We start from the raw sequence: 25558 nt of genomic DNA on the forward strand, positions 1-25558 counted from the left end.
GGTTCACCTACCAGCCTTTTTTAATGCTCTACCTGGTTCTGTTTGAAATTGGTAATTGCAGAGAGATGTATACACTCATGACAAGCTCGGGAGAGAGCCTCTGTTCTGCCTGGCCCCTGCTGATGCTGGCTGTGGACTGCTTAGTGAGTGTCCCGTACACAATGCTCTCACCCCGTACCAATGGCAAGGGCTTATATCCCCTCTGAACTTTATGATGCACCGAAGGGAAAGAAAGCCTCCACCTTTTACTATGTCTGTCTCTGGTCTCCTGCCAAATGGTGTCATTTCAGCTGCAGGAATGGGGTTTAACAAGTTTCATTTGCTACTTGCTATTACTGACTTACATGCACGTGGAAGACTTGATTTTAGTGAGCACCAGGGAGATTAAAAATTCACTATCTTCTTTTCCTTGGGATTTTGATGGATGCCACCTTTTTATGTCACAGATTCATCGACCACTTCTTGAGCTCTACTATATGGCAGGCACTGTTCTAGACACAGAGGATATGGCAGTGAACAAAAGAAAATACCTTGGTTTCCTGCTTCGACCTGTCTCTCTTTCCTGCTGATTGGCAGCCTAAATATGCTCAATTTTAAGGCATTTGTAATGCATTGGAACTGACTTTTGTTTTAACCTCTATCTCTATATGTGTATCTGTGACTGACACCTTTGGGGCTTTTATCTAAAAAGAACTCAGCAATCCTTTTAAAAAGATCACTTGGGAACACTTGGAGGTAGTCCCGCAATTTTCAGTTCTCTGATTCATAACCATTGCAGATCAGAATGCCAGATTACACACCCACCCACCCCCCCCCCCACACACACACACAAAAACAACACTATTATCTTTTGGCCCTGATTGCGTTCGGCACATTCCTGATTAGAGAAGGTTACACTCATGGCAGGAAGACAGACATTCTAGACAAAGAGAAAAGAGGAGGAAGTATTCAACCTAACCCCCAAATACTTTTAAATTTTGTCTATCTCATGAAACAGTTAGGAATATTGGAAGGAAGTTGTTCGTAAAATAAAAATATTCTGATTTTTAAAAAAAGAATGTGAGGGTATGAGGAGTGGGAAAAGGTTTGTTTAAAGGAGGTGCTTCAAACTGTGGAATCTGAAATATGTAATGCAGAGTCCAGCTCCCCACTCTGCCCCACTGCACCTACATGTAACCCCGAAAAAGTCACAATTTTTATGCCTTTTCCACATGAAACTTTATTGCATTCATGAAAAAATTTTTGAAAAATCCCCAAAGAGGGAGATTTTTAGGATATGTTCTGTAACATTTAAACTCAAGACAGTGCTTCTGAGGCATCTGGGTGTCTCACTAGGTTAAGCCTCCAACTTTGGCTCAGGTCATGACTTCACGGTTTGTGGGTTCAAGCCTCATGTGGGGCTCTGTGTTGACAGCTCAGAGCCTGGAACCTGCTTCAGATTCTGTGTCTCCCTTTCTCTCTGCTCCTCGCCTGCTCATGCTCTATCTCTGTCTCTCGAACATGAATAAATGTTAAAAAAAAAAAAAAATTAAGACAGTGCTTCTAACAGGAACGTGAAGTCCAAACCACTAGGTTGGTTGTGTTATTTAAAGAGCAAACTAGTTAGCACAACCATTAACACATGACCAAGTAAAAAAGATCTGTTAACAGAGAAGAATGAAATTAGCTAGAGGTAGAATAGAAAATTATTTCAAATATATTGGTATACTGATTTCATTCTTTTATTCAATGGAATGCTACTGGGTGTCCGCTGTTGACAAGATACCATGGAGATTCCCGATACCTAACAACAACCTCTGTCCTTTCACACCCCAGGTGTCTTATATGTGATGCCAAACACGGTGACTATGGGCATGTTTCATGTATTTATGAAAGGGACCATTGTACTTAGCACTTCCTTTATGCCAGTTGCTTTGCAAATTAGCTGAGAAATTAGAGACTTACCATACTCTATACTAGGTTTTGTAACAGAAGCATACCCACTTTGTGCAACAAACTTACCCCCGGGAAGGGGATGGCTTCTACACCAAAAGTGAAATTTGAGCTTTCACCATAAGGTTCATCTTTCTATCTGTTTCTCCTCCTTTGTATCAGTTTTGATACACAAATAAGTTATTCTAATCAGGGACAATATGTAGAAGAGAAGTACTACTGATACATCTGTATCAAAAGAATTACTTGGTTTTGATGTGGAATTTGGCTTTTTTTTTTTTAATGGGCTTTTAGCTCTGATAGGAACTGGTCAGAAAAATAGTTAGAATCTTTACCAAAATCTTCTTACACTTCCTCATAATAATTCAATCAAACCTGATTTTCCTTAAAGATATGCATTCAAGATTCTTAAGATGAACTTTTAAAGTAATGAACTTTTAAACCCACATGTTTCAAAATGTGGGTATTCTAGAGAGGTTCTTTAAAAACATGAAGGCTCATATTTATTTACTCTTCTTAAAAATGTTTAAGGGTACATGGGTGGCTCAGTTGGTGAATCATGTGACTTTGGCTTAGGTCATGATCTTGCAGTCTGTGAGCTTGAGCCCTGAGTCGGGCTCTGTGCTGATAGCTCAGAGCCTGGAGCTTGCTTCAGATTCTGTGTCTTCCTCCCTCTCTGCTTTTCGCCCGCTCACACTCCATTTCTCTCTCTCTCTTTCTCTCAAAAATAAATAAATATCTTTTAAAAAGTTTAAACAAGTAGTTGCATACAATAGTACAATTTTTCACTTTTTTCATGTAACAAATTTGGGTAATTATACAGTGAGTCATGTAATGCTGCTTCATTCTTTTTGATGATTATGCAGTATTCCATTACTTATGGTACCATAGGTTATTTAACTAGTTCTCTGTTGATGGGTAAATGAGATGTTTCCAATCTTTTGCCATTACAAACAAGGCTGTAATTAGTAGCTTTGTATAGATATAGTTTCTCACACTTGTGAATTATGAGTATATTAATAGGGTAACTTCCTAGAAGTACAACTACATCAAAAGGATTTACATTTAAAATTTTGATAGCCATCGTCAGATTGCTCTGTGTGGATGTTGTACCAGTCCATACTCCCATCAGTTGAATTTAAGAGTCCCCACAATCTTGCAATTTAGTGTAGCATCGATATTTTAATCTTTTCTGAGCTGATATCAGATACTATAAAAATAATCCTTATTCATTATTGCCCTGTGTGTTTTGTTTAACCGATAATATTAGTTTCTTTTATTTTTATTGAAATGTCCAGTGTTTATACTGTTACCCAAATGAGACTTGTGGGTTTGTCTCATTAATGTTAATTATACTTTCGTTTCTATGGATAAAATACATTCCTAATTAAAAGTATTTGGTTTACATTAAACTTTAAAAAAAAATTTTAAAGTAAAATACAGGGGCACCTGGGTAGCTCAGTGAGTTAAGCGTCTGACTTCAGCTCAGGTCATGATCTCACACTTCATGAATTAGAGCCCCACATCAGGCTCTGTGCTGACATCCTTGGAGCCTGCTTCGGATTCTCTGTCTCCTGCTCTCTCTCTCTCTGCCCCTCCCCCACTTGTACTCTCTCTCAAAATAAATAAATAAGTAAACTTTTTTTTTTAAAAAAGTAAAATACATATGCTAAAAATGCATACAAACTCCTAGACAATTGATTGGACAATTATAAAGTGAACATACAGGAAATAACCATGCTGGTCAGAAAGGCAGGACATTGCCAGCTTTCCAGAAGCCCCCTGTGTGTCCCTTCCTGGTCACAACCCTGTTCTTCTCCCTTAGAGGTAATCATTCTCGTAACATTCGTGATAATACTATCCTTACTTTTATTTCTATTTTTACCTCCTTTGTATGTGTCCCTAAGCAATATAGTTTCAATGCGGCTGTTCTTAAACTTCATATGACCGGAATTATATTGCATGTTTGTGTGCGTGTGTGTGAGAGTGTGTGATTTTTATGGAATTCATCCATGCTGAAGTGTGTCATTCATTCATTTAGTTGTTATGTAGTATTCTATTATATGACTATACCACAATTTATCCATTCCGTGCATGGGATATTTGGGGCTGCTGGCGCAATACTGCTATAAATATTCTTGTATCTGTATGCTTGGGCACACTTGCTTGAGCTTCCCTACAGTGTAAAGTGAGGCGTGGAATTTCTAGGTGAACAAAAAAGGACTTACTGAGTGATAGGGTATATCTCTGTCTATACCTTCAACTTTACTAGATGATGTGATTTCAAAATGCTGGTGCCAAATGGACACTCCTACCAGTATATTTGAGAGTTTCGATTGCTCTGTACACTAGCCTATACCTGACACTGTCAGACTTCAAAATTTTTGCAGGTCTGGTGGGTATATGGTAGTATCTGCTTATGGTTTTAATTTGCATTTCCCTAAGCATTAATGAGGTTGGACACTTTTTCATGTCCTTAATGGGGCTTTGGGTTTTCTTTTCTTTTTTTTTTTTTTTTGATGCCCTGTTCAAGCCTCCTGCCCATCCATGTATCTAGTGAGTTGTCTAGGGGTTTCTTGTCTGCATTTTTAAGAGTTCTTCATACATTCTAGATATTAGTCCCTTATTGGTTATATATGTTGTAAATGTCTGTTCTCACTCTGTGGCTCATCTTTCTACTCTCTTTATTCTGTCTTGATAAACATAAAATTTGACATTTTGAAGTCAATATATTTGTAAGTTAGAGGTTCATGTGATGTCATACGAGACGTTTCCTACATTTAGTATTTTCAAATATAATTCACCATTTATTTCTCCTCAGAATAGTATAGCAACATGGAAACTTTATTTTTAATGCGGGTTTCTGTCAATCCCTAAGCATCCCTCCTCTATTTTAATGAAAGAATAAGAACTGCTTGACTTTTGAAGTTATCTGTCTGTTGTCCTACATTATATGACAGGTAACACAGCTAAAGCAATGAAGTGTGTTAGGATAAAAGGTAATAAATATATTGGATTTGGAACTCAGCTGTCCAACAAACAGATCCAAGACATAGGAAGTCTTCACGTAGCAAAACTAAACACGTATGCTCACAGGAAAGCCTCTTGAATCCTGATTTGGTATGTAATTCTTACCGTCTCGGCCATCTAGTTACTTAGATATTACTTAGAAAATCAGAAGAGGAGAAAGTTCCTTCTGTCTAGACCCACCAATAGCCACAAAGGCTGAGCTACTGTCAGCAAGAGAGGAAGCAGAAAAGCTGTGAGAGCAAAAGCTGATGGGTGCATTAAAACTCCCAACAGTTTGGTTCTCTTCAGTGAGGGTACCAAGATTTCATCATGATTGAGCATATCTGAGGACCCTCTTATATTCTGCACTACACCATAATTATTCATCATGGTGGTATTTATATTGTAAACAGAAGGGAAAATTATGCTCACTGTATTCTGTTTCAGAAGTTAGAGATATAAAGATATCCATAAAGATGGCTAAATCGGAGAGATAAAGTGCTGGTGTTTAGCTATTCAGAAAACTTGATTATCCCACCAGGCACATTTCCTAGGGGTTCTGGGGACCTGAGGTGATGCTGACGGGGGTTTACATTAGCAGAATGATTGGTGAGACTCAACTTTTCTCAGTCCTAGGGATTGACCCCAAAAAGACTGAGGGCTACACTTCTTACTGCGTCATTCACTGTAGTGTGAGCTGGTGTCCTACCACATGTGGCCTATGGGCAGAGCCTCCCCACTGTTCCCCGGGCCTTCACGCTTACCTCCCTCCGCTCCCTTCTCCACTCTGCAGGCAGTGTGATCTGTTTTTCTTTTTGTTTGTTTTAATTTTTTTTATGTTTATTTATTTTTGAGAGAGAGACAGAGCATGAACAGGGGAGGGGCAGAGAGAGAGGGAGACACAGAATCTGAAGCAGGCTCCAGGCTCTGAGCTGTCAGCACAGAGCCTGACACAAGGCTTGAACTCACAGACTGCGAGAACATGACCTGAGCCAAAGTTGGACGCTCAACTAACTGAGCCACCCAGGCGCCCCCAGTGGACAAGCTGTCCACATCACTTTATGGCCTTAAGCCCTTCAATAGTGTCTCTTTGTTCTGAGGCTGAATGTCAAAATCTTCACCATGACCTATGTGGCTGCATGATCTGGCCTCGGCCCACTTCTCTGGCCTCATGAGAACCACTCTTTTCCTCCTGTATTCTGCCTTGCAGCCTGTACCTGGCCTTCCTTGAATGTCCCAGGTTTCTTCCCATCCCGAGACCTGTAGACAGGGCCTGTGTTTTCTCTGTCTGGAAGATCATCTCTCCTCCCATGCCACAGTCCACCCCTTTTGCCCTCTTTTCTTTCTGATTTTATCCTGTCCTAATCCACTGCCCAAGTCCCCTCCCCAAGCCACATCTCTCACAACACTCTGTACTGTTATTTCCCAGTACCTGCCGCTGTGGCCATAAGCATTTGTGTGGTTATATGACTGCCTCCTATGCTAGACTTTCAGTCCGTGAGAATGGAGGGATGTCTGTTTTATACCCCCATTGCATCACTGAATCCAGCAAAGTACTGACTCCTAGAAGGTGCTCAGTAAATATTTGTTCAAGGAATAACTGAATAACAAATAAACACAAGGTAACATGTTTGGCATTGTGGGTAAGAGAGAGATCTGGAAATTGAGACCAAATGTAATTAAGAAAATAAAAATCCTAGTTTGGGAGGATCAGAGAAGTTTTAGCATTAGACTTTACTAAGTGGGTAGAATTTATCCAGGCAGCACTGTGGAGGCAGGGGTGGGGCGCAGAGAAAGGTCATACTACATGGATGAAACAGTAAGAGCAGGTAAGGGAGAAAGGGGAAAATAGGATGGGTTTGGGGCTTGCAGGGGAGATATATGTCTGGTTGAAGTTCTGGGTCTGTGAGGTGAGCTGTGGGAGATTAAGACCAGAAGGATTGCTTGGCTCAGATCATGGAAGACACTGGACACCATTCAAAGGAATTTAGACGTTATTCATTAACATCCAAGAAACACTGTTGGTTTGGGGGTTTTGTTTGTTTGTTTGTTTGCATGACGGTGACTTTCATCCTCACCTAGATGCATCACTGTCATTTTACTCTGTCATTCTTTCTCTAGTCTCAGAAAGAGTCTAATGCTAACCCACCCGTCCACAACCCTCTAAATCTCATCCTTTATACCCATTGGAGTATATCACTTCAACACCTCCTCTCCCACATGTCGTCAACCACTGCCTGCCATGCTGCCATCTACCACGTGTTGTCCCCTCATGCTCCAGTGAGAGCCACATTTGAACTTCTGCTCGTGATTCTTCTTTCTCTACATCACCCCGCCACCTCCAGCCATGGTTTTTGTTCCTTCGATTCTGATGTCCATGACAAAAATGCCAAGATTATAGCTCGGAAGTGACTTTTCTCCTAATGGCAGTTTTCACGTTAATTTACTCACCCACCACGTGCCGGGCACTGTTCCAGAATGGAGATGCAGCACTGAAACAAAACAGGCCAGTCCCCACCCATCTGAAGTTCTACTGAGGAACCAGAAAACCAATAAGCAAATTTGAGACCGAGTGGCCACATAATGAACACTGTTAGTGCCGGGCACCATTATTATAACTGGTCACCTGTGTGTTTCCAGTTTGATGTCCGACTTTTCCTCAGTCTCAGTCTCAGAAAATTATTTCTTTTTCTCTCAAACTAGTAACGTGGTCTGACTTCCCGATTTGGGGCAAAACAATATGATTTTCCCAAATACCCATGTTTTATCTTTGGGTCCATTGTCGGCATATTCCCTGACAGCCAGTCTGTTGCTAAGTCCTGAGAACGAGTCCCTCAAAATATCTGTCACACCACTCTGCCGGGCCTTGGTTACCCTTTGCTGAAATTCTTCTTTCAGAAACCTCCCTGCTTTCTGGGATTTTGCTCCTGTGTCTTATCTTTTCTCCTGATACCAGATTCATCCTCCTCAAACTTTTCCTTCAATGTCTCACTTGTCAGCTAAAAGCCTCAGTAGCACATTCACTAAGGATCAAGTACAGATGTTTATAAAGTTTTCCCTCCAACACATCCTTTAGAGACCTTTGCTGTCATATATGCTATAATGCATCTGCTTCCGATTAAATCATAATGAAACTGCCATTTTTGTGTATCCAAAATGGGTGAATCCTGGCAATTTATATGTTTCAGCCTAATTACACTTATCACATAATGGGTTGCCTATGTGTCTTTCTCCCATGTTACATTGTGAGTTCCTTGACAATCATGTCTCGGTGCTAATGATGCTCCCATCTCTACTGTCTGCGACAGCATCTAGCACATAATAAATAATGGCAGTCGAATGCCCCCAGCCATGTCATGCTTTGCTCCTGCTGTGTCCACCAGTAATGCTTACTGACTTGCGTAATCACATCTGGCCCACCCTTCACTGCCAGCCTGACTCATGCCTCCTTCATGCTAATGCTCACTACTTCTCCCACCACACCTCTGAGCACAAGCATTGCCCCCTCTCCTGTACCCTTCCCCACCTCAAACAAGTCAAATATCATTGTTTAACATCCAGGTCATATGTTAGGTGTTTTACATAGTATTTGCCATGTTGTTTAGCATAAAGTTGCACCCTTAAAAATGAGTTGAAAAATCTCTGTTTCTAGCCCTTATCTCACACTCGGGTCATTAGTGCGATGTTTCCAACTGTCTGCGGCCGAACTGCACTTGGGTGACTCACGCGCTCTCTTTGGCAGACCTGAAACTGAACACATCCCCTACCATCTCCCAGACAATCTTTTCTTAACCCCCATCTACAACTGTACCTTTAAGCCATCTTGGCTCTCTTTCATTCTTGATCCTTTTCCTGAAATCCTGTTGCAATGGATCATCACAGTGATTGCATAGTCTTCATCCTGACTCTAGATTTTCATGGAATATGTAAAGTCTATCCCTGGCAGCTTTAAGAGGAGACGCATGTCTCCCAAACCACAAGAACATTCTCTAGGACTTACAGCCTCCTGATACACAGGCCCCTTACCCCCAGCCCTGCCCCTTTTCTGGGTTCCTTACTGTCTGCAAACCTCTCCTCTAATATATGTTTATATGTTTTCTGGTAGATTATCTGTGTGATTCTCTTCACTAAAATATAATGACCTTTTAAATAATAATCGCCTTTGTCTACCAACCTATCACAGATATCACTATGTTTCCAAAACTATTTCTCTGTACTGGTGGATACAGGAAAAGTGTTGTTGAAACAAGTTTTCTTCATTATTGGAATGATTTCTGGAGTCCCTTCCCTTAGCACTTTGTGAGACAGCATCTTCTTCTGGTTCCCTTTTGTTTCCTTTGGGCTGGTTTTTATGTCAGCAACTGAGTCCCGAGATCCATAAAGACAAGGTTCACGTGGGATACCTTCTGCTGTGTTCAGTGCACTGCCACACAGTTAGACATTCATAGACATGCTCAGAAATACTTGTTTGAATAATATGTTTTATGTGTATAACTTCTGTTTTTGTATATTGATGAATTGTGTGTCTCTGAATGTGTTTCCCATACACTGTCTAGGAAATATTCATCGATGTGGTCTGGGAGGCAGGGATATCTTGAACATATTTTCTGGCCATCAGGCCATTGTAAACCATTATGTCATGGGCTCCAAAAACTCATGGCTGTGGGGGGCACAGGTGAAGAGCCTACCTGAGCTGCAGCATGTAATTCCTTTTCTTCCCACCTGCTTGGGAGTCTTCCTTTTCCTTCTAAACATGAGAGACTAATTTTTCTGTGTTAAACATAAAAAACGAATGTGTACGTGTATATATGTGTGTATTGTGCTTATGTATGCATATGTACATATATATGTATATACATATATGTGTGCATGTATGTATATATGAAGGAAATACACCAAAACGTAAATAGTGGTTATTTCTGGATGGTGGCTTTTTCCAAATTTTCTAAAAGAAAATTACTTCTATTAACAAAGAAAACCCTACTAGATGTTATTTTTAAAGGACAGGAAAGAACATGATTATTAAATGGTTGCTTAGGTCCACCCTCAGCATGAACCTAAGACAAGGGACAAGCAGGTGTCCGGTAGGAAACAGGGTGATCGACATCTCAGTATCTTGAGAGGAGGGAAAGTGACCAGAGAGTGAATTTGGGCTGATGTGTAGGATGGGCCAAGGTTGCGAGCTGAGGAGCTGGAAACTTTGGTTGTGAAGGACAGGAACCTTGGACGGTGAAAGGAAAGAGAAGGAAAATTCAGGGGGTGGGCAGTTGGGGAGGACGAGGGAATGAGTTCATCAGGGTTTCCCCCCGAATGCAGCTATTTAGTGAAGCATGGAAAAAGTAAGGAAGAGCTGAAAGTACACTTTCAAGTTCATGAGGAGATTCTATGAAGAGATACACAGTGTGAGAGACAGAAAGCAGACATGTTTCAAGTTTGATTTTAAGCCCCTGTAATTCCAGAGGGGTTTCAGAGTGACTGAGCGTGGGGATATTGGGACCCAGGTTAGGAAGACACAGAGAGCCTCCAGGAAGGAAACTGGTTACCCTGCGTGGGCAGCAAGGTTTCGAACACGAGATTCATCATTAGGTCAAGCCCCAGCTCTTCCCCGGCCCCTCACCTCCCTCTCTCCCTTCAACTCCCACAGTCTAAGTGTAGAGGGAATGTTTTCTGATAAGAATTCTTGGGAAAGAGGCAATTTCTAACCTTTCTGAACTTGAAACAAAAAAAATAATTACATGAAACCAATATTTTCAAGGATGTTTCTCCCACACTTCCTGGTTCCATGGTGCTCTCAGAGGGTTCCCTGAGCAGAGGGGAAAGCAGAAAGAAGAAAAACAGGGAGATGAACTCTTCCTTCCTGTGACTGATTTCTTTCACGGGGGTGGCCTTCCTGAGGTGGGGAGAGCCTGGCCTGTCACTTGGGAGGGAGCACAGCAGGGCGTAACTCTGTGCCACCTTCCAGGCCAGTTGGTCCTTCTCAGTAGCTCCTAACAGCATCCTAGATAAGGAACCCTGGGGTCCGCATGAGCAGCAGACATCTAGAAGCCAAAAGGAGACCCTTCAGGCAGAGTAGAAAGCAAGAAAGAACACATAAGAAAGTCACAAAATCAATCCTTAAAAAAGCTAAAGTAAAAATATACTTTCTGGTGTTTATATCTTTCCTGTATGCACGATTCAGTATTTTTACTACTCTGTATCGCAGTTTGTGATTCTGATGGCTACATCAAGGAAAATTTCCAGTCTGGGCTCTACATTGAAATTTGGGGGTAGAAAAAGGTTCTTTTAAACCAGTTAACATAGTATTTGCAGAGTTCCCTGTGTATAATGGAAACAAGAGGGCACATAAAGTCCCCATCAAGGATAATACCCCCGCCCCCTGCTGCCCCATCTAATGGGGGAGATATAGTCCCTCTGTAAGAAGTCCCTGCTATAATTGGGAAGGCCAGGGAAAGCACAGAGGCTGCCTGCTAAGGAAGCCATTCAGAGCATAAACAGCTCACAATGACAACTGCCTCTCTTACTGAACTCTTAAAATGAGCCTGGCATTTTATGTATAATCTTTCATTTGGTCCTCACAACAATTCTTCAAGGTAAGTATCATTATCCTCATTTTGCAGATGAGGAACATGTCACTCTAAGAGGTTCAATAACTTGCCCAAGGTCACACAACCAGAACATGGCAGAACATAGATATGAACCCAAGTCTTTCTGGTGTCCACTATGCACACTGCCTTCCACTGGACAAGCTCACTAAGGGAAACAATTGGATAATTCAAGCCAAAGCACACAAAGTAACATTTTACCCAAATGGTCTAAGTCCTATCATTTCCCCCTTGATCATCTGAGTAAAACACACCTGCATTAAAATACCAAGAACATTCCATGTTCCCTATATCCCATGTGTCAATCGCTCACTGGGTAGCAGAACAAGGCATGAGTCAGGAATGTGGAAGAGGCTCTTTATTATGTCTTAACCATGGGAGTAGTAATTCAGGCATACTTCTGACTCACTGGCTTCCCAGTCCATCAGAGAGAAACATCAGAAGATACAGCCAACTGAAGATGCACTTAAAAACATATTGCCAAATAGTTGCCTCAAATTCTTTATGGACCAAGAAAGGGTTTAAATCTATAATATATAAATATGTTCCCCATTCGTGGCTATTATTATACCACTGGATGTCCAATGATGTCTCTTATGCACCCAGGGTCTGCAGAACATCTCCAGTAGCTCAGAAAGCTTATGTCACGAGTGTCTAGTATTTGAATGGAGCCTACATTGTATTATGTAAAGTATTTATAAAAAGGGTGTCTATACCTGAATAGTGGGAGATAGGGGAAATATCAACATAGGGCCCTCCTTAAAGATAAAAGAATAATGAGGAGGTCTGGTTAATAAAAGCCACTGCTCTACTGAAGTGGGTCTCACTGATTCTTGCCCCTCATGGAAAATGCCAAAGACAAGTACTTCTGGACAGTGTGTGCTGTCGGATGTGAAAATGCAGTTCAAACACTACAAAACTCAGGTTTTCCAGCGATGGAGTGTGCCGAGGATTCCAAACCAGGCATCCCACAGAATTATGAGGGAAATATATCTAAAAGCTAACTACAGGCCCCTACCCTGGCCTACTGAATTGAAATGCCAAAGGTATAGGGTGATTGGATGTGGAACATATATATGAATTCCAAGCTGAGAGATATTTTCTAAATAATAGAAATAATTATCATCTCAAACAAATTTAATGGCCTTTCCCCCTGCCCCCACACTTTCATTTAAACTTTTCTTATTAGTCCTTTTTAATGATGATTCTTAGAAAATCATCTCAAAGAGATTATGAATGGCCGTCATTTTTGAAGTTAAGAGCTATGCATTGGTGTTCACTACTCTTTCATGAAGTTACCAACTGGGCTATGTAAAATAATAGCCTCCTTATGAATGTGTCTGTATTTTCTCAGGGTTTAGAGAACAAGCATTCAGTATGCCTACATGCATTTATTTCTTAGATGTCTCACACATCAAACTAGCAGACAGATGTACAGGTGCACAGAGACAATTATAACTTGAGGTTTAAAAGGGGGTAAAAATTCGTCTGCAAGACCTAATGGATATATATATATATATATATATATATATATATATAATGAAGTGACCCAAACCTCTTCTAGATAGGTCCTTGAGGATAAGATGGATCTACAAAATACGTGAGATGCTTTCCAAGACCTTGGGAATCCACAAACATCCAGACATCACTTAGGAGATCAATTCTCCTTTGCAGGAGCCACCATAGCACAGTGGTTAAGGACAGCCTTGGAATCAAACCAACCACAGTACAGATCTCACCCCCTTCACTTGCCAGTTGTATGATCCTGGGCAGGGCCTCTCAGGGCTTCAGTCTGCAAAATGGAGGTAATGGTATTACCTACCCATAATGTTGTGGTGCAAATTACATGAAATGATGCAAGCCAGACACTCAGCTCTTTGCCTAGCATGTGCTAAACACTCAACAAATATTAGCTATTAATAATAATAATGACAATAAAAATATTTTTAAAAACTGTCTCTCCCTTCAGAATTTTAAGAACTGTGTAAAGAATAAAATGTCAAAGTCAGCATCTATAAAACCATTAAATTCTGCCACTAAATTCTCCAGATCTTATAGCACATCTATACATTAAACTGGCAATGACAGTAACTTATAGTGTGGGGAACTAACTAATCAGGATGGCAGATACCACCCCTCTGCCCCACCTCCCTATTAATGTAATGTATATAAAATTCCTAAGACCCTTTGCCTTAGTAAAGATGAACTCTGTGGTCACCAGCACCTTCTATGAGTTACTTCACAAATGCTTGTGTACAGCTCCTGGCTTTCTTCAGAATCTCCTCTCCTTTCTGAATTCTAAGTATCCCCTATCTTCCTCACAGCTCAGAGTAACTGCCATTTTACCTTGATGCTGAAGTGTTTTCTTTCCCTAATGAACAGTTTTTGGCTGGCTGGAGTTCTTACTAAGGGAGTTTGAAATTGTTTTCTCATTTCTATATGGCAAGTATGATGGAACCTTTAGCATCATAATCTGAGCCACAGTCAAATATGAGATCATACTCTTTAATTTACCTTGGACTTTTCTCTTGGCTGAGCCATTGCTTTTTAGAATATTTCACACCTCCAATAGCACTAGAAGTTAACTTTCTTTGAGGGGCCTTATTAAAGAAACGATTCCATTGCTTCTGGTGTCTGAGTAGAGTAGGTGTGGCCACACTGGAATATGGAAGCTGAGTCTCTGGAAGGCTCCCTCATTCACCCATTGATCCACTCCTTCAGCCAGCCATGTGGCCTCACAAACCAACCACATGCCTTGGAAAAATCACAGATTACCACATGTCACGAACCCTAGAGATACTTGAAATCGGGAATTTTAGGTCACTTACTGCCAAAGACGTGCTACATAAATGGTTAAACTTTTCTCGGTTTCTTTCCCCCCAAATGAATGTCATAGTGAGACTTGCTGGCAAGGCACAGGGATCCTAAAAGAGTTGAAACAAAGAAACAAAACAGAAGGGTATGAAATAAACACTAATGATCACTGTCACTAGGACTTCATATTTAACGCATCTCTCTTTATATTCTTCCTGGCTCTCCTCCTGCTTTTATGTGTGGGATGTTGGGAAACCACAGGACTGCTCAACGAGCATCTAATGCGAGGAAAAGTATATGGATTTGAGCCCTGCCAGAGTTAGTGAAAGTGGCCAGTCAGCGATCCTCATCTGGATCCTGGACTTGGTTGGCTTCTTCTGAACCTTCAGACCAAGGAATGTCCTACACAGCACTGTGTTCCCTCCATTTCCTCTTCTAAAAAAATGATGGTGTATCTGCCAGGTTGCACTCTGTGCATTGGGTTGCTAGAAATACAGTAGGTTGCACTGATGATTTAACTCTGTTTTCTATAAAGGGCTACGGGATCTCGTGCAGATTTTTGCAAAGTCATATGCAAATCACAGAGCCCCGGCCCTTTTCTTAACAGGATGGCAACCTTGCTCCTCGGTGGCACCTGGGACCTGGAGATCCTTTCTCCACTTACGTTTAGCGCGCAGCCTGGGACTTGTCCCTGCAGCTCACCGGGTTAGCCGTGCCGCCGTTGGGACCTCCCACCTGGACTCCCATCACCCACCTCTCTTGAGACTGCTCTGGCAGGGCTGGTGTGGGGTACAGCCTTTGCTCAGAGGGCAACATGTTCCAGGCAAAATCTGCCCCCCTGGGCCATGGGCTTGCCCCTCGGGCTCCCTGCTTCTCTACCAGGTGCGATTCGAGGTTGCTGAGCTTCTCTCCAAAGTTGAAAATGGTGGGACGGTAGGGATCTGTGAGAGGCCCCATGACCCAAGCCACTCCCCCTGACTCCCAATCCAAACACCAGGCACCCCAGGTCCTCTTCGCCCCGGGCGTCTGCCATGTGAGTGGGCATGCTCATCCGAGGGACATACTTATCTCTGGAGTTTTTGTCCAGATTGAACATTTCTATTGTCAGTGGCTCCTGACCTGGAAAACCCATCATTCTAATCTAGCCCTCCTCCCCCACATCATGAGAAAGAGGGAGGAGGAATAAGGGGTAGTTTATGGTAGAGAAGAGGAGGGTTAACTCTAGCGGTTCCCGAACATTGGCCCAACCATGTCCCCAACCAGTGTTCTCTCTGTGTCAGCCTGCCCAGGTTTTGTCGGGATTTCCTGGCTCCTCTAACTTCACTCTGGTTCAAAGACCACCCTCCTGACTCCCAAATTATCCTGTCGGGGGTGGGGGATGGGAAGAGGGAGAAGAAATAAATGAAACAAACTGGCTGCATGTTGGTAACTGTTGAGACTAGATGGTCGGTTCATGGGCATTCATTATACCATCTCTCCACTTTTGTATGTGTTTGCAATTTTTCATAATAAAAGTTAAAAGTTTAAAAAGCCCTCCAGCTTCCAAGACACTCAAGAGAGCCCCATCCCCTAACAGAGTTTCCTGGAAACCCCACACCAAGGCAAGAAAGAGGCAAAGAGGATTCCATTACCTACATATATATATATATGTATATATATATACTCATTTTCTAATTTTTTAAGGCCCACTGCTTTATTTTCAATAGACTAAACCATATTTCTAAGAGGGCCCCACGTTGGGCTTACTTCCTCCAGCTGGGTTATGGGGGAGGGCTGGGTAAAGGGGTCTTTAAAATCCTGAAAGTTTACACTTCCATGTACCTCGCAATCTTGTGAGGATGGGACTTGTTCAGTGTTCTGAACTTTGTGGAGGAAACATGCGCCCAATTCACAGTGTCACTCCCTGGAATTGCACCTGGCTCAGGAAAGGACTGTCTTTGTACTTGAACTTAATCCAATGGAGAACCTTAACACGGGCATTTGCATGACTGAGAATTGCTGCTGTCTTTTTTCCGTATGTCACTTTCATGAATGTGTTCTAATAAAATGATTCTAAAGCAGGCTGTTGATATACAGTGATTTATAAATACTCTCTGTTGAGTGCTGAGGCCATTAATTTTCTACCAAGAATCCACCCCATCCCACTTTCTGGAAAGGTCTGTCTAGCTGGGGACAGACGCAGTGAGCATACATGTGGCATGCCGTCATGGCGGCACTTCTGCAGTTGCTATCACTAATAAGAATCATGTCAACCACAGCAATTTTGTGTTCTGGTTGCCTAGCAGCAGAATTTGTTTTCCAGAAGAAAGATGGCCATATGTAGTAGATTAGTATGGTGGGGAGAGCGGAGGAGGCAGGGCAAGAACAGGAGTAGAATTCACTTTACCAGGGAGGGGTGGGTGGGGAGCAAGGTGGAAGGGGAGACAAAGGCAGCCAAAAAGAGAGACAAGCAAAGTTCAAACTTGTTCAGTGATAAATCTCAGCACATTCAAAAGATAGTGTTGTGAAATTTTATTTACAAAATAGCACCTTTTGCTCTCTAGCCATAGCAAGTCAGAAATCTCCAAATCTCATTAAGCAAACTGGAAGCAAAAGAAGAAAATCTATATTTCTGAAGGTAGATATTTTGAGAAACACTTTTTATCCCAATCTTTATTCCCCTCAGCCGGGCTGGCCAGGGCACTGCCATGAGCTGGTAACAAACTTAGTCTGGTTCTCTGGGGAAGCAGGCATTGTTAGAAACGTCATGGGGCGAGGGGCGGGTCAGGAGGGCAGAACCAGACAAAGAGGCTTCCATTTACTGAGCACGTTTCTCATACAGATGCTGGGAAGGCACCTGATATACATCATCTCCTCTAATCTTCACAGTCATCCTGAGGGGCAGGCAGTTCTGTCTTCATTTTCCAGCTGAAGAGGCTGAAGCTAAGAGAAGTAAATAACTTACACGATAAGTCATAAAGCTAGAAAATAGCAGCTCTGAGATTCAAATGTAGGTCTCTGATCTCCAGATCCATGCTTTTTCAAACCACAGGCCTGATGGCCCAGTGCCATCTTGGGATCTCCCCTGTGTACTGTCACAGTCTTCACCTTAATGAATTGTGCACCTTCTGTATGCCATGGGGGTAGGGGGCGAGCACAGCCAGTATCCTGCTCTTCCTTGTGTGATTGGAGGTCTCTTCCAGGCCAGGTCTTTGTGGCCACATCCATGTCCCTGTGACTTATGCAGAGCACAGGCTGATGAGGCTAAGATCACCATCTGGCTTTCACAGGGATTTGCTCACTCAGCAAATACCTAGTACCTGCAAGTACTGGGCATTATGAACTAGGTGGACAAATATAGACTCACCCCGTTCTCAGGGAGCTTACCAGTAGAGGAGACATACATTAATCAAGTAACTCATCAATGGATCTATAATAACCGCTGAAAGGGACCTTGAAGATCACTGAGATCAACAAATGAAATGAGACCCAGAATAGCTACCCAGTTTGCCCAAGACTACACAGCGAGTTAGGGGCAGAGGACTAGAACTCAGAACTCCTGTTTTTCACTCTTAGACTACTGTTTTCCCTGCCACATCACACTCTAGTCTGCTACAAACATAGACTGCCCCCAGCCCCAAACAGCCAGATAAACATGTTGATCAATCAGTACGCTAGCCCGTCTAGGAGAATCCAGATAGCACATTTTGTAATGATAATCAAAGAGTATAGTGAACCAAATCCCCAAGGATGGCATATACTCAAGCCATATTTATAGACTTATTTCAGAGCCCAAAGCAGGAGCAGAGAGGCAAGGCTCTCATGTTGTAGCAACCTTGCCTAATAAGGATGCTCGCAGGTGTTTCGGTGTTTTGGTCTGACCCCAGTATTTCCTCATCTCCCAGGTTCAGCAGATATTCATTCACTCATTAATTCGGCAGATATTTACTGAGTGTCCACTAGTCCACTAAGCACAGTTCTCAGAGCTGGGGACACAGCAGTGAACAAAATGGACTGCCCTTGTGGAGCATACTTTCTAGCTTAGGGGAAGACAGACAATCCACCAAGTAAAGAAGTAAATAACACAGCAAATTAGAAAGTGATAAGTGTTACAAAGAAAAGTAAATCAAGAAAGGGGGTAGGCAGTCTCTGAGGTGGGGATGCATTTTTAGGGTGGTTGGGATAGAGACCTACCTGAGAAAATGATGTTCCAGATCATCATTTACATACACACACACACACACACACACACACACACTCACACTATGCACTGTGAAGAGTCCCGTAAGCCTTCCCCTACCTCCTGCAGAAAAATAAGTTTGTCAGTGGAATGTCCCAGAGTCTGATTCCTAGCTTGCTTTTTTTGTTCTTAAATTTGAGCATGTATCAGACTCATCCGGAGGACTTGTTAAAACAGATTGCTGGGCCCCACTCCCAGAGTTTGTGATTCAGTAGGTGGGGGTAGACCCAAGAATTTGCATTTCTAACAAATTCCCAAGTAATACTAATGCTTCTTCTCCAGGGACCACACTTTTAAAGCCACCAAGTTAATCTATTATAGATGGTAGGTCCCTGTTACCCAAAAAAGGATGCATCCATTCACTAGGGTGCATGGATATTATCAGAGTAGCTATCCTTGAAGAGCAGGGGTCTATCAAGAAAGGGGACTATTTTTAATTGGGGTAAGCTTCAGAAACCCCAGCCTGAGGCCCCAAGCACTGAGGAGGTAGGGCAAGGAACAGTTCCTGGAAAGGTGGCAACAATAATATTTCATTGCTTATCTAATAGTGCTTTGCATTTTCATAGCATTTAATACTTTTGCAAGTCCTTTAGCCCACTATCCTCTTTTGGCACAGTTAGCTTGTGAGGTAGACAGAATAGGTGTCATTATCATATTTTTTGGAAACTTGAGACACAAAGAGGTTATATGACCTCCCTTGGGCATCAAGGAACCCCAGTGGCCTTATGACTAGTCCAGTGTTCTTTCTCTTTTAACACTTTTCATAATGCTAGCTATGGTTTCCTCCTTGGCCATCTACCCATTGGTCATTGAAATCCAGGACATCTAGTCACTCTGCCTTTTGCTCTGTTTAAAATCCCACTCGCTGCAAGTGGATCATCCATGTGGGCGATTAACTGTGGCAAATACTAAGCCTTGCATGAGTTTCCTCTGCCACAAACACATCTCTTCTACTACCAGCTATTGTGCATAGAAAATGCTAACTCATTTTAATATTAGCCTAAGCTAGAACTAATCATTATGAAAGCAAACCTGCTGGGGGAAAAGCACACATAATACTTCCAAAGGCAAATAGAAATGGCATTTTGATTATATGTACCATTGCTTCCTTTCCATTAGCGGAGATAATTGAAAATTTTCTGTATCACTAAAGCACACAGCAAAATGAGAGTGGGTTTTGTTAAATCTGATGGCTGGTGAATCACTTTCCCAGGTATTCAAATATATATTAAAAAAAAAAAAAAAAACACATGGGCATGAAAGGTAAAATTCTCCCTTCCAGTATTTGCTCTTCTGGTGATTTTCTCCAGTCCTGCACTGATTCCTCACAGTGAGAGAGTGAAGTCTCTCATTGGATCTCACAGACACTGGGTTTCAAAGAGCTGTCTCTTTTCAACTTCCATACTGTTTTTGACCAACCAAGAGCCCAAGGTTTTAAAAGTTTTATTTCTAAAACTGCCCTCATCTGTCCCTCAACCCATTGACATTCTGACATCTTCCTTTAGTACTGCCATTGGGACCACTCATTGGTTCAATAAGCATTTATTAAGCACTTATTGTGACCAGACCTTGTAAGAGCCACTGAACAGGCTATAAAATTGAGTTAGAACTAATCCTGTCCTCAAAGAACATGGCATATAATAGAATCCCACTATAAATTATATAGAATAATTAACATTCAAGTCTATTCTGGATGCAAATTATAAACCCATGTAAGTTTCTCCCATTTTCATTCTCTTTACTCACTGTATGCTTAATTAAAGCTAACTGATGAGTTATTTTAGCTTCAACATAAAATAGGCATCATTAGGAAAAAAGATGTACCTGGGAAGGAAAAGAGTGGGATGGAGAAGGAGCACTGCTCTCTATTCTGAGCTCGCATGGAGATCTGCATCAGCAGCCCAAAAGCATGGTAACAGGGTATAGGATCTACAATCTGCTGTTGATTTCCACACATGGACTGTCACAAACTGACTATATAAGGGCATAAAGCTTATATGATTAGAAATTCCATATTGATGAAAGATCCAGTGTGAATGTGTTTTTACTGAGTTTTAGAGTCCAAAGTATGATATAAAAATGACTATTCCTTAAGAAAAAGTCCATGCCCACTACAACACAGGGACTGAGCAAATAAGAAAACAGGTGGATCTGGGGGAGATGGGGTGAGATGCAGAAGATTCTATTAGTTGGGTCAGTGTTAGAGAGTCCATGAGAAGAAGAGATTCAGACCACAATCCAACAATGCACATGTATGTGCATGTTTGTGTGTGGATATATACACAATTACCGATACATAGAAAGGTGTTGAAGGCCAGTAAAAAGGATTTTGTAAGAATGTGAGCCCTTAAATAAATTTTTTTTTAATTTTTTTTAACGTTTATTTATTTTTGAGACAGAGAGAGAGCATGAATGGGGGAGGGTCAGAGAGAAGGAGACACAGAATCCGAAGCAGGCTCCAGGCCCCGAGCTGTCAGCACAGGGCCCAACGCGGGGTTCGAACTTAGGGACCGCAAGATCATGACCTGAGCTGAAGTTGGCCACTTAACTGACTGAGCCACCCAGGCACCCCTAAATTCTAAATTCATAATCCAAAAAAGAAGATGAGTTTACCAAAAGTACAGCTGAAAGATAAGGATAAAATTGTAGTTCTGCTGACCAAGTGACTCAAAGAATACCACTAACACCCTTCCCCCTGTTTATTGGGCCACCTGAATGTACAGCACCTTAAAGTAGCTGCTCAGGCTCTGACCCCGCTCTGCGTTAGGTTGGGCTTTGTGGATAGTAGAATCCCAAGAGAGGGGGTTGGGGCAGATATGCAGCTAAATCTCAGATCTGTCTCGTGAACTCTGTTTCTGCCAGCTCTGCAAGCCTCTCCTGGCCCTAGAGGGGGTTTTCACAGCACAGGTGCTATATCCAGTCTTACCAGTGACTATCAAGCATGCTAGTGGCATGATAAAGTAACCAGGCATACTGTGGGTGGATGTGGTCATGGATAGTGGTAGACACAGAGAGAATTTAGAGGATTCAGAAATAGCAGAGATGGGGGATGGGGTCTCTATGTATCTGCCTTTGAGTTTCTGGGATGATGGAATAAGGAGTGTCATTCTGTTTGTAAGAATATCCAAGGACTTTGTTGTCTATTAGTGGTGGCCTTTTAATGGGCCTTACACCCAAGCATAACCTAGAGTTTTTAGATTTGGTTTTGCCAAGTTTTGCCCAGTTGTTATGGCACCAATCAGGGTAAAAAGAAGTAATAGGGTGGGAGTGGGAACTGAAACATAGTTGATGTAAAAGCAGGATTTAGATTGCATTGGTTTGGCACACTTACTCAGAGAGTGACCCAAAGTATGGCACTCCAAGTATTGCTCTGGTGTCGCATAGATTCATGAGGACTTGCACGGACTTCTTGGCCCTGAGAAGAGCAAGTCAGTGATAAAATTGATTTACATAGTTCAGTTCCTCCAAGACCAGATGGAAGTTAAGATGGAAATAGGAGGCTTTGTACTTTCCAGACTCTTCCTACATTCTCATTTGGTGTTGAATGTCTTACATATTGCTTTATTTTTTGGTATTTCTGGGACTATCCAACCAACAGATTTGTTGGAGAGCCATAGATGTAGACCTCCAAGCCCAGCCATCACAAACAATCTAAGTACTCTCAGGCTTAGAGATGGAATAGGTCATTAAAGAGGGGGGCCCTTGTAGGGCACAATTGATTGGTTAATGTTGCAGAATATAAGTGGTGACATTTCAGCTTCATGGCACAGTCCAAGATTGTTGATAGGGCCAGCAGGTGCCTAGGCTTCTAGGAGAGGCCATCAACTCAGCATTCCTAGCTTCTGAGGAATGAATGACTCAAAAATTAAAGTGAGAAGGTAATTAGCCCACTGTGTCTGATGGTGTAACAAATACAATTGCTTAGATCATCCCACATGCCCATTTCCCATCATGCTATTGGCCCCATATTTGGCCATAATAGTCAGAAACCTGGCTTGTTTTCTCCTGGATTAAATGTCTTATATAAGAATGCATATACAAGTAGAGGTGGAGAATGTAGAGGGTTGGGATGGGGTAGCATCAATAGTTACATTGGACATATTGGTCTCTTTGGCAAATGCTTGACATGGGGGAGGCATGTCAAGGATTATGCCCAAAGTAATGTGATGATTTGGGTTCTAGATGGTCCCCTCAACTATCAGAGACTTGGGAAAGACTAATACATCCAAAGGGTCAATGAGGGGGTCATTCATCAAAAAAAAAAACAAGAAAATGGATGTTGTCAGTAATTGGTGACTCTCAACAAATACCTAGATATCCATCACATAATTTATTCATTCAACAAATATTTATTGAATACCTACTCTGCCAGGCACTATTTTAGACAACAGCAACAACAACAACAAAACAGAGATTTCCTACCCTCATGGAGCTGACATTCTGGTGGGAATACAGACAAATAAGTAAAATATATAAAGTGCAAGCTGATGATATATGCCATATAGAAAAACATAACTTCAGAGGGAGGTGAGGAGTGGAGGGGGTGAGGGAAGAAGTGAGAGGAGGGTCTGAGTTCTATTGACTGACATGAACAGGGATATAGATTATAATGAAATTATACTCACTCCCAAGTCACAGAGTGGTGATGAGGCTGTGAGTGTTGGAGGAGGTGGTGGTGGTGAGGGTTCTAGTAGGAGGACACACAAGGTTTTAGAAATCTCTCTCCATTACTCCCCAGTCAAACATGAAGATGTGGGGAGGAGTGGTCTTACCTAGGAACAGATAGCAGCTCTCAAGTAAGATGGCTTCTTCCCCAGCCTTCATGCCTCCATTGGAACCAAGAGGATGCCCAAGAGTGTGCCCTAGAATTCACATGGGTCCCCAGACTACTCCCTCGGTCTCCACCAGTCCAAGGGAGCCTTTCTGATGTGGTATTAGGCTGGGTCAGAGGAAACTATATTCCATTCAGACTGATAAGGACCTCACCTGTACTATTTCCAAACATCCCTCAAAGTTCACATGATAAGATCCTTGAACGTAAACCCATATATGGTCCAAATATAAAATGAATCTAGGAACCAAGAGTTCATGGAATACAGTATGCATAAATGTCTGGAAGCTCCAAGGGGCATTGCAGATCATGAGAAGTGTCACAGTATTTTTATCCTTAATAGATTGAAAATATCAATTCCCTTTCATTACCTCCCCCAGTTCCCAGTAGACTGCAGGGTGCCTTAAGTGTAGCTTGATAAAGGTTTAGCAGCAGCAGGAAGAATAGTTTCCAACTATGCCTGTTTAGAGACAAACCTCAGTCACCAGTACTAAGGCAGAGAGAGTCCTGGTTCTCTTTATCACAAACAGCACAGGGCCCCAGGAGACCCATTGAAGAGGTCCGGAAATTCCTGTTAAAGTCTTGAGATAGGAATCTGTTTCTTGGGTGCAAATAATAGATATGTTCAACCTCTATCTGAGTCCTTGCCAACAGGAAGATGGCTCACTTACAGTTGTGGTATAAATGGAGTTTCCCGATTTCCTCTCCCCAGACCTTATTGAGGACTCATTAAATGTAGGCAGCAGACTTGGGGGTTAAGGAGAAGCTGGCTGTCTCCTCCCACTTATGGGTTTGCCCTAGAGAGACAAGCTTTTGAGATTGAAGCCAAATGAGAGAGGAGCTCAGATACTACCGTGCGTATGTGCACATGCACACGTTCATTGTGTGATAGCTTCTATCTAATGCTAAGCCTTATCTCCAGAGAGATACACTGTTCGATCAAGTCCAGAGAGTTGTCTCCCAGAGCTATTTAGAAAGGTTAGTCTCAAATGGCGTTGGTTAGGCCCTCTGGAAAAGGGCCGCATGGGACAAGTTCCTTGCAGCTCAGCTCTTGGTCCAGGAGCCAATTGGTGGCAAATAAAGTGACAAACAAAGTCACATTTTCTGTGTGGCTGTGAGAAATCAAATGTGGCACTTAGTTACTTTCTATTTTCCTGGAGCAACATGTGTTGCCTGTGTGGCAGGGGACTTCTGACCATACCTGATATGGGTCAACTGTCTTTTGGCCTGTTTCGATGAAAATTTAGTTGTAAACTAAAACTAAAAAAAAAAAAAAAAAAAAGATGCAAATGGATGTAAGTTTGAACTTACATGCAGATATAGATCATTATCTAGACAAGGAATCAGGACAGTTTTATAGGATCCACGTCAGATCATACTAGGAATTGGACTTGTCATTGCTGCAGGGTAAGTTCTGTGAGGGCAAGTATTCTTGTATGACTTTTTCACTGTTGTATCTCCACTGCCTATACCAGTGCCAGACACATAGTACGGACTGCAAGTCCAATTGCATAATGTAGAGCATTAGTGTGCAGAAAGACAGAGAGAAATATTCTACATCTTTAATGCAACCAGACTGGCAGCCAAATACCTGCATTGCACCACCAGGGAGTAGGAGGGCATTCCACAGAATAATGTCATTCTTGGCAAAAACAGGATCATGATGCTTGAGTTCCATCCAGATAATGCAAGAGTAGAAGACAGGTCTGGTGTGTGATTGTACAGGCAAAGTTCAAATGTAAGACTGAAAGCCAAGGAAACCAATTGAAAATTTACCAAAGAAATTGCAAGGTCATAATCCAAGGAGCAAAGGGCAACCTGGCTGCACAGCCAAGTGTGGGAAACTACCATGAGGTTGGTCGCTGACAATTCAAAGGATTCTGATAAATGCCAACTCCTTTCTCAACAGTTTTTATTGTATTACCCAGTCATGAAACTTTGAGTGAATCACTTGGCTTTTGGAGCTCTGTAGAGCATTTTTAATTAAGAATGGCAAATGGGAAGATTAAAAAAGGAAAAGCACCAAGGGCCAGGAGCTACAGAGAGAATAAACCCAGCAAAACACATGTTCAAGAAAAATGAAACACTTGCTCTAAGAAGTCAATTTGAAAAACGTCTCTCACTTGATTTTCTTTACTGAGTTGGTCACCA

At 42.1% G+C, this 25558-nt stretch overlaps 1 protein-coding gene across 7 annotated transcripts in view; it reads left to right on the top strand.

Annotated features, from left to right (window-relative positions):
* Nucleotides 1-25558, top strand: part of KALRN (kalirin RhoGEF kinase) — a 668576-nt gene that overhangs the window by 463180 nt on the left and 179838 nt on the right. For 4 of the 7 annotated variants that reach the window (XM_060639748.3, XM_060639750.3, XM_060639749.3 and 1 more), the window contains exon 34: nt 14965-16427. The exons of the other annotated variants lie outside the window; for them this stretch is intronic. In XM_060639748.3, the coding sequence (XP_060495731.1) occupies nt 14965-15027 (63 nt within the window). In that variant the 3' untranslated portion in view covers nt 15028-16427. Of the gene's footprint in view, nt 1-14964; nt 16428-25558 lie in introns of those variants that run through there. 7 annotated transcript variants of the gene reach the window in all.

The sequence above is a fragment of the Panthera onca genome, chromosome C2 (assembly GCF_046562875.1).
Source record: "Panthera onca isolate mPanOnc1 chromosome C2, mPanOnc1 haplotype 2, whole genome shotgun sequence".
Classification (NCBI taxonomy): Eukaryota; Metazoa; Chordata; class Mammalia; order Carnivora; family Felidae; genus Panthera; species Panthera onca.